The 10,770-nt window shown below is 41.1% G+C and overlaps 1 protein-coding gene across 1 annotated transcript; it reads left to right on the top strand.

The window, feature by feature from the left end:
- The first annotated feature begins 9,302 nt into the window (after positions 1-9,302).
- Positions 9,303-10,262, top strand: LOC142214498 (olfactory receptor 6N1-like). Its single transcript, XM_075283446.1, has one exon. The coding sequence runs from the start codon at positions 9,303-9,305 to the stop codon at positions 10,260-10,262; it is 960 nt and encodes a 319-aa protein (XP_075139547.1).
- The last annotated feature ends 508 nt before the right edge of the window (positions 10,263-10,770 follow it).

Below are 10,770 nucleotides of genomic sequence, written 5' to 3'. Positions count from 1 at the left end.
TTGTGGGAGACAGACCAAGAAATCTAAATGACTGCGAAGGAAAGTACTATGTTGTTCTTGAACTGTATGTATTTCCCAACAGCAAACCCTGTGGTTATGTGTGGTATTGCAACGAAATGAAAAGCAAAATAAAAAATGAAATGTATAGAAACGGTTAAGGTTAAAAAAATAAATAAAAGTCTATTTTTTAGATAAACATTATTAACATTCTAAATTTTAATTAATAGGCCTCTCTTGTTTTGGTCATTTCCTTTTTTGTTAGAATGGTCTCTTGATAAGCAGATGGCAAGAGTTTTAACTGGACTCTCTAAAAATGGCAGAAATCTGGAGAGGGGGGAATTCAGAAATAAATAAGTGCTGTAATTCTCCTGCAGCACCACCACAGGAGAAATGAGGTATTACACAGCTCTCCTTAATTTCAATGAACAGACCATAGATAGGTCAGATTACCAGGCCAGGTAATTGGCTTTGTCATCATCATGATATCTGCCCACAATGAGTATCAACCTCGTTCCTTAGCTGTGCCTGTGTCCTTTCCACCACCAACCTCTTTTCATCCTCTCTTCTCAAGTCCTGGCTCCTCATCCTCTTCCAGTTCCTTCTGCACACAACATTGTTAATGCAGGTCTTCAATAGTTTTCTGCCGTAGAAAGATGATATTGTGGTGCACATTTAGTGCGAGATCGTTTCTTGTGCCAAATGTTCTGCCAACCCTCGATCTCTGCCTCTGAATAATAATTATAACTCATCCCAGTTTTACACCTCATTTACTTTGGGTTTTAGACACCTCTAACAGCTTGGAGGTCTTGTATAATGCAGGGGTGTTGGTTAATATGCTGAACTGTGAGCCATAAATTTTGGAAGTTTACACCAAAATTTGGTCAGAAATGAAACCAGCTAAAAAGTGGTGTAAAACTAGTCTATAATAGTCTAAGGCTGAGTGCACATGGGTTTTTTGGTCCGGAAATTGAGGTGGAGGCTGCCTCAGATCCCGGACCAAAAAGCGAGTAGCCGCAACTGGATGCCGGTGCACTGCATTGGCATCTAGTCACATACTCCACTCTAGATTAGGTGAATCCGCCTGAAGAATGAGCATGTCCGTTCTTTTTTTCAATGGGATTTCAATGGGAGCCGTCTTTTTGGTCAGGATTTTGAGGCAGATTTGGCCTCAAAAACCTGACCAAAAACTACATGTGAAATCAGCCTATGGCCCCTTGGTGTGGGATTGAGAGCTATCCATGTATTTCCCAGACCCATTCTTTTCCATGGGCTCAAACATATGACCATGATTTTCATGGTCCCATGTGCAGACCGACAGTCCGAGCCGCATAAAATAGGACATGTCCTATTTCTGTCCTATTTTGCGGCCTGTGATTCGGTGGCTTCTATTAATTTATTGAAAGAAGCCGCATAAGAATGACCCATACATGGGCAGTACACAGAGACGTGTCTGTTGCGTGCAGCCTGTGCTTTTAATTCACGGCAGACTGGTTACAGCATGGTCGTCTGCAACTGGCCTAAGGCTAAGGCCCTATGATGCAAAAATACAGCTTTTTTGTTGCAGATTTTGCTACAGTTTTCTTTAGCCAAAGCGAAGAATGGCTACAGGAGCAATGGGAAATATATAGGAAGTTCTTATACTTCTACCTTCTGCTCAATCCACTCCTGGCACACAAAAAAAAACAAGAAAAAACTGCAATAAAAAAAAGCTCCGATTCATGAGGTCTTAGCCTCAAACAGTCTAAAAGTGTGCAAGATTTTCAAGATTTTTTTGGAAAACCTGGTGTAGACTGTTTTGTTAAACTTTGCGCTGTCTAAAAAGTGAAACACTTTGGCCCAATAATCCTATTATTGTCGCTAATTATATTGCCCTGTTCAGTTGTAGTTAATAGGGAGCAAAAAAAGTCAAAGGTATCGCACACACTAAGATTATATGTGGTACTAGCGAAAACAGGTCCTTCGACCCAAATATACTAGTGAAAATAGATTTTGCTGTACACACTTTTTTTTAATCAAAGGAATGTAGAGATTTATTTTACAATATAGTTAACGCCTATTGGTATAGAAAGACAGGCTAGATCAATTGGATATGACGTTTCAGTCCTTAGACCTTCATCAGAAGCGATCTAGTGTGGTAGCAGGATCAGTATAAGTGTCAAGGCTATCACCGGGCCCCCTAATGGCCCGGGCCCTGTAGCAGCTGCCTCCACTGCCTCTGCGGTAGTTACGCCACTGAGAGGGACCCACCTTCTCTACTACCCACTGTCCAAAATGTATCTACCTGGAACACACAGGTATAGGGTAGCATATATAGGTATAGATTATCCTGCCTGATATACAGAGCAGGAAGGAGCAGTGGGCCCCCTTACTTCTGTTGGGCCCGGCACCTGCTCAACTTTGCTGGGAGCTGACACCAACCAACTTGGTCCATGTGTAAGAGAAAGTACAAGTTTTAACCCCCTTACATACAGTATATTTTACTAGCTCAAGAATTATGGTGAAACATTTCAAAACATTGTGAGTAGAGATGAGCGAGTAGTGTTCGATCGAGTAGGTGTTCGATCAAATACTACGGTATTCGAAATACTCGTACTCAATCAAACACTACTAGCTGTTCGAAGTTTAAGGTTCGATGCAGAACCAGCGTTGACAGGCAGAATGCTATACATTCTGCCAATCAACGCTGGTTCTTCTCTTACCTTTAGAAGTCTTCTCCGTGCAGCTCCCCCGCGGCGTCTTCTGGCTGGAATTCACTCTGGCTAGGCATCCGGCCTAGGCAGAGCCGACTGTGCATGCATGGGCATGCCCTCGCATGCGCAGTCGGCTCTGTTCAGGCGTCGGGCTGGGCAGAACCGACTGCTCATGTCCGCGCATGACCACGCATGCGCAGTCGGCTCTGCCTAGGCCCCGATGCCTAGGCAGAGTGAATTCCAGCCGGAAGAAGACGCGGGGACGCTGCGCCGGGAGAAGACTTCAAGGAGAATCCAGCCCAACCGTCACTTGTGGACTTGGTAAGTATAATTTTATCGAATTTTGCGTACCCCTCAAACGAGCATTTCCCCCCATAGACTAAAATGGGGTTCGAAATCCATTCGATCAGTCGAACAGTGTGCGGCAGTTCGAATCGGATTTCAAACCTCGGACATTTTAGTGTTCGCTCATCTCTAATTGTGAGTTTTCTATAATAATTCTGACATATTCCGCAATTATTATTATTATTTCTCAATTACATATTTAACAAGAGCGCAAGGATTCATTAAATTAGGTTACTGTTATCATGTCATTATCACCTATACCCATAAGACACCAGATAACAAACAGCATAATGGCCTTGTGCTGTGGCTTTGGGACATATTTATCCTACAATAGTATATAAATGACAATACAAACCTCCCTTGGAAAGATTTGGTACCGCAGCTACAGGTGGGTACAGTCATTTACGATGTATATTTTAATTCATTACTGTGTTAGTTATTCTTTTGGGGGAAAAATGAAATTCACAAGAATTGAAAAAAATGACAAATTAAAGGCAAAGATTCTTCATCTACCATTAACTTGGAAGTGTAGTACATGCTGATATAGCTTCAATAAGAGATCTGATGAAGGGGTGGCACTCATAGAGTACCAAAAATACCCCGAAACGCGTCATCTTTTACAATAAATCTTCTCTTGTCTACATATCCGTGTATCAATATTTGTCTACACCGAGGGAGCGCGTGGCTGGTTTATACATTGATTAATTCTTTCCCCATTATATTTTGCATCATATATTCCGACCCAAGAGTCGTGGCCGTTGGTCGCTGCCTATTATACTCAGTCAATATTCTTATTTTGCGCCCTACCAGGCGTAACAATTGGAATTTCCTGAGGTTTCAAGGTCTCCTAATAAGTGCGGCCATACTTGATCAATTGCGTTATACGATGATACTATAATCAATTTTTCATCATTGGGGACACGGTTACCTATTTTGCCTACCTCATTGAGATTCCCACAACTCCAGTTCTGTTCTTTTAAAAATATGAATATGATATAAAAATATTAAATATTCACTGAAATGGTAACAATAAAAACTATGTCTTGCCCTGCAAAAAAAGAGCCCTAACACAACGCCATACATGGACATGTATAAACAAAGTTACAAATGGAAAAATAAAAATAAAGACATTAGATACTCATGTCTGAACACAGCTGTAATTGCAACACTAATGTATGTCAGCACTGTTCAAAGTTATGTGTCTCAGTGGTTCGAAGACCAACAAGGAGCTGGAAAGAAGGCAAGAGGGTTGCAGAGGCGAAGGATTGTCTAAGAATGTTGCAAAGTGATCCATTCTGTACTGCAGGTAAAACTGGATGTCACATCCCAAGTCTATGGGAGCAAACAGCGTTGATAAATCATCAGAAGGTGTCTTCATGACATACAAGCCTGCTGACCAGCTTCAGGTGATCCATTGACCTTGTACCACCACTCTGAAAGGCTATCATAGTGACCAGTAAGATGGCAATGGAGACGGGAATGGAGGCCCATCCTTTTCAACAATGAGCCCTGCCTCTTCCTTAGATACTATGATATCCAGATATTGGTCCATGGACCACAAGGGCAACGTCATGAGGACTTTCTTGAAGGGAAAGTGACACTGGTCCTATTCCTGGATTATGGCATTGTTAGACATAATCCTCCATTTTGCATCTATAATCCATTTTGTATTCTGTGAAACAATGAAATGGCAAAAAATCGGGTGAAAAGAAGCCCCGCTGGGTGAACAAAAGCTCTTTTCACCTGTTTTTTTTTACCATTTCATTGTTTCACGTATTATCACCACCCTCTGGGTTGGTGTGCGGGTTCAGCTGCAACTGAAGACTCAACAGCACATTCACCAGGGCGCCGGTCTTTTATTTAATTTTTATGTATTCCCATTTTGTATTCTAATATATATACTAACTATTAGATCAGAGCAGTATACGGATGCATAATCCGCCAAGTATAGAACCAGCGGGAAGCTACCGCTGCAACAGCAAGAAGTGCAAATGTTGCACAAGTATTAAGAATGACGTACACAGTATAACCAGCAACTCCACTGGAGAGATTTTCCCGATTAGACAACATCTAACCTGCTATTCAAATTTTGTAATATCTGCATCAAAACATCCAGCAGTCTAATATAGATTGTAACACTAATTTAAATATATTTCTAATAGAAACACATATGGTTCAAATGCCCATATGCTTACTGGTCGCTTATATATTGGCTTAGTGATCGCCTCTCGTCATTTCTGGGATATTTATCCCAGACAAAGAATTTTCCTATCCATGGACAGGCCACTGACTCGGCTGTGCTATTTCAGCCCTGCCGGTCAGTTGCGCATGCGCAGGTTTGTGCTCCGTCTCGGGTACATGATCGGCTCCCTCCGACTTGTCCCGAGACATGTACACAGGGTGAGTCGGGACGGCGCATGCGCACTGGCTTCTTCTAGACGCCGGGACTCTTCTCCACGTGCGGCAATCTGCGCACGCGCCTGGAGAAAGAGCGCGCGAGTATCCACTACCACCAATGGTATTTATAGAATTAGCCTCCGTCGGCTGGAGAAGCATCCAGCTCGACGTGAGTTAAGGTAAGGACACAAGGTTTCCTTCTATTATCGTCCTTTGACAGCTTGTTCTGTCTAATATGGCATTTTGAACTGAATTTCCTCTTATTTAATAGTAATCTTATAACTTTTAATGTATATGTTGGATGTGACATTGTGTGTCCGGTGGGACATATCCAGACCACCTGTTTTATATCTTGGGAACTATATCCAGAGAATTTGCTGTATTCTATTTATTTTATTCACTTGATAACCAATTGCTCTATATGGTATATTATGCTTAGTTGTGAACTAATCGCACTGTTCGCACATATGAATCGGTTTAATAGTCACTTATTGACCTTTGTTTTTATTGAATAGAACTACCATGTTTATACTCTTTAATGGGACTTTTTAATCAGCAAGACAGCCTTACTTTTATAGAGATGCATTTGATTTTATTATATATTTTCTATTTATTGTGATACAGTACATACACTTGAGAAAGGGCACTGATGCCCGAAACACGTTGTGTTTCTTTTACCGGAATAAAAGTCTTCTTATTATCCATCAACTGAGCGCGGTGATCCTCTTTGTAATCTGGTCCTCTTCCTATATTCCTGGATTATGGCATTGTTAGAGATAATCCTCCATTTTGTATCCATAATCCATTTTGTATTCTGTGAAACAATGAAATGGCAAAAAATCGGGTGAAAAGAAGTGCCACTGGGTGAACTAAAGCTCTTTTCACCTGGTTTTTTACCATTTCATTGTTTCACGTATTATCACCAACCTCTGGGTTGGTGTCCGGGTTCAGCTGCAACTGAGGACTCAACAGCACATTCACCAGGGCGCCGGTCTTTTATTTAATTTTTATGTATTCCCATTTTGTATTCTAATATATATACTAACAATTATATATACAGTATATGCTACGAGGTGAGGTCACTCTGAGTGTGAAAGGATGTAGACATGGACATGTCTGTAGATATTGTTTCTTATCATGAAGGCTGCAATCCAGAAGTTGTCTGGCACCTAGCATGTCTCCTTATCTCTCTTTCTATTATATACAGTGTTGGACAAAAGTATTGGCCCCCCTGCAATTCTGTCAGATAATACTCGTGTACTTCCAGATAATGATTACAAGCACAAACTCTTTGGTAATATCTTCATGTATTTTGCTTGCAATGAAAAAACACAAAAGAGAATGAAAAAAAAAAAAAATCAAATCATTGATCATTTTACACAAAATTCCAAAAATGGGCCGGACAAAAGTATTGGCCCCCTCAGCCTAATACTTGGTAGCACAACCTTTAGACAAAATAACTGAGAACCGCTTCCAGTAACCAGCAATGAGTTTCTTACAAGGCTCTGCTGGAATTTTAGACCATTCTTCTTTGGCAAACTCCTCCAGGTCCCTGAGATGTGAAGGGGGCCTTCTCCAAACTGCCATCAAGAGATCTCTCCACAGGTGTTCTATGGGATTCAGGGCTGGACTCATTGCTGCCACTTTACAAGTCTCCAGGGCTTTCTCTCAAACCATTTTCTAGTGCTGACCTGAAGTGTGTTTTGGGTCATTGTCCTGCTGGAAGACCCATGACCTCTGAGGGAGACCCAGCTTTCTCACACTGGGCCCTACATTATGCTGCAATATTTGTTGGTAGTCTTCAGACTTCATAATGCCATGCACACGGTCAAGCAGTCCAGTGCCAGAGGCAGCAAAGCAACCCCAAAACATGAGGGAACCTCCGCCATGTTTGACTGTAGGGACCGTGTTCTTTTCTTTGAAGGCCTCTTTTTTTTTCCTGTAAACTCTATGTTGATGCCTTTCCCCAAAAAGCTCTACTTTTGTCTCATCTGACCAGAGAACATTCTTCCAAAAGGTTTTTGGCTTTCTCAAGTAAGTTTTGGCAAACTCCAGCCTGGCTTTTTTCTGTCTCTGGGTAAGAAGTGGGGTCTTCCTGGGTATCCTACCATACAGTCCCTTTTCATTCAGACGCCGACAGATAGTACGGGGTGACACTGTTGTACCCTCAGACTGCAGGGCAGCTTGAACTTGTTTAGATGTTAGTCGAGGTTCTTTATCCACCATCTGCACAATCTTGCGTTGAAATCTCTTGTCAATTTTTCTTTTCCGTCCACATCTAGGGAGGTTAGCCACAGTGCCAATGGCTTTAAACTTCTTGATGACACTGTGCACGGTAGACACAGGAACATTCAGGTCTTTGGAGATGGACTTGTAGCCTTGCGATTGCTCATGCTTCCTCACAATTTTGCTTCTCAAGTCCTCAGACAGTTCTTTGGTCTTCTTTATTTTCTCCATGCTCAATGTGGTACACACAAGGACACAGGACAGAGGTTGAGTCAACTTTAATCCATTTCAACTGACTGCAAGTGTGATTTAGTTATTGCCACCACCTGTTAGGCGCCTCAGGTAAGTAACAGGTGCTGTTAATTACTATGATTTTTCAAACAGTACCGATACTTTTGTCCACCCCCTTTTTTATGTATGTGGAATTATATCCAATTTGGCTTTTTGACAATTCTTTTTGTGGTTTTCCATTGAAAACAAATTAAATGAAGATAATACCAAAGAATTTGTAATTGCAATCATTTTCTGGAAGAAAATGAGTATTATCTGACAGAATTGCAGGGGTGCCAATACTTTTGGCCAACACTGTATATAGTGTATATATAATGTGGAGGATGTCATATCGTGTATTATGTATTTTGTATCCCTCTTTGTCTTTTGAGAGGGGTCATCCCCCTCTCCTGGAAGCTATAATGACATGTAGCTTCCATTATGTTTCATCCAGTAGCCATGTGCCAGAATTATTTTACAACCTTACAACCAATCATGTTATGCTAATTATACTAGCCCAACCTGTTCTTTGTCTGTACTGTACTTAAACTACCTTTTCCCCGCTATTAAATTAAACTTACTTGATACAGTATCTCTGGACTTGACTCCTGTCAAACATATCTGGGGCATCATTGGTCTTGGAATTGAAAAGTGTCTCCTGAGTCTATTTCTGTAATCCCCATCAAGGGCCTGTCCAACTTCTACCTGGCTCAAAGAGGCTGAAGAATCAAAGAAAGTGACTTGGGGAACCTCTGACAACACTATCAGGTACCATGCAGGCCCCCTAAGTTCTGCACTATAATATTCTTGTAATTTTTTAAGACACTTATTTCTAATGTACTGGTAAGACGTTTTTTTTTTATAGAAAAATGAAAACATTTTGGCAGGTAATTCCCTATACATTAATGGATGGCTTTCCAGAAGTCTAGCGGTAAGATCCAGAATTAAAGTTAATTCAGAATTATCTCTTCCAAAAGGAAGAAAAACCTGTCTTAAAGAAATGGTCTGTAAGTCCATGTGCACCAAAAAGTAGCTGGAAAACACATTACTCCTTCTGACCCATATAACATCTATCGAGCTAATACCCTGCTTTGCAATGACCTTAAAACAGCAGTCTGGGGATGGGTCCATCTTGCTTTTTATAGGTTCCCTCTTGCTATTCTACCCTTGGCCAAAAGTAGTAATAGTAGTTGGGTTCATCAGTCTGATTCTATTAGGATCCATTGATATAAATTTTTTTTACAACAGCCATAGTGTTCATTGGAAAGATTTTTAACTGTTTCCTTTCACATTGTCTCTTTAGCGATATCTTTTGCCAACAGATATTATATATGTGATGGCGTCTGACTCAACCAAATGCGTCATTTGAACAAGATGTCGATAAATTACATTATGGAAAACCTCAACCAGACAAACTTCAAATACTTTGAGCTCCGAGGCTTTGCAGAATTTGAGGACTACAGTTCAATTCTGTTCATGGCCTTTTTTAATATCTACATTTTGACCATTATCGGAAACATGTTGATCATTTTGGTTGTATATTATAATGTTCCTCTTCACACCCCCATGTATTTCTTCATCACCAACCTGTCCTATCTTGAGATTTGTTATGTATCTACCACAACCCCCAATCTTTTGACTATGTTGGTAACCAAAAATAAGAAGATCTCATTCAACTGGTGCTTTTTTCAGATCTACATGTTCCATAGTTTGGGTATTGCAGAGTGTAACCTTTTGGCTATTATGGCTGTTGACCGATTTGTGGCCATATGTAAACCTCTCAGATATCATGTTATCATGAGTACCAGAATAACAAGATACTTAAGCTTGATGTGTTGGCTAAATGGATTTCTGATGGCCATCACCCCCATCACTATTACTTCTCAGGTTCCGTTTTGTGGAAGTTATTATGTGAATCATTACTTCTGCGATTTGGCACCATTACTCAGACTGGCATGTGGTGACATCACCTTTACAGTCACCATAAATAAAGTTATTGGTAGTTTTGCCACATTGTTCAACCTTGCCATTGTTGTTCTTATGTACATTAATATTATAATTTCCATTATGAGGATGAAGAATAATAGAGGATGGAAGAAGGCCTTCTCCACTTGCTCCTCACACCTGACAGTGGTGACCCTATTCTATGGGGCGGCTTGTATTGTATATGCTGTTCCTAAAACACCTCATTCAGTAGAGTATGATAAATTATTTGCCCTGGTCTATGCCATGTTCACCCCACTTCTCAACCCGATCATTTATAGTCTGAGGAACCAAGAAGTAATATCTGGCCTAAAAAGAGGTCTAAAAAACATTCAGAAATATATCAATTAGAGATGAGCGAACACTAAAATGTTCGAGGTTCGAAATTCGATTCGAACAGCCGCTCAATGTTCGTGTGTTCGAACGGGTTTCGAACCCCATTATAGTCTATGGGGAACAGATACTCGTTAAGGGGGAAACCCAAATCCGTGTCTGGAGGGTCACCAAGTCCACTATGACACCCCAGGAAATGATGCCAACACCTCTGGAATGACACTGGGACAGCAGGGGAAGCATGTCTGGGGGCATCTAACACACCAAAGACCCTCTATTACCCCAACATCACAGCCTAACAACTACACACTTTACACACTCAATACCACCTCTCTGACAGTAGGAAAACACCTTGAAACATGTGTATTTGGCACTTGCAGTGAGGAGAGCTTGTCACCAGCAGTGAATTTGGCCCTTGTAGTAAATTGAGCCTCTAACCAGCAGAGTTTGGGCAAATTCATGGTGGAGGGAGCCTCTAAAAACCCCAGTTTGGACCAATTCATGGTGGAGGGAGCCTCTAAAAACC

Source organism: Leptodactylus fuscus, chromosome 7 (genome assembly GCF_031893055.1).
Source record: "Leptodactylus fuscus isolate aLepFus1 chromosome 7, aLepFus1.hap2, whole genome shotgun sequence".
Lineage (NCBI taxonomy): Eukaryota > Metazoa > Chordata > Amphibia > Anura > Leptodactylidae > Leptodactylus > Leptodactylus fuscus.
The sequence above is the reverse complement of the archived record's forward strand: the minus strand, read 5'-3'. Positions and strand labels throughout refer to the sequence as shown.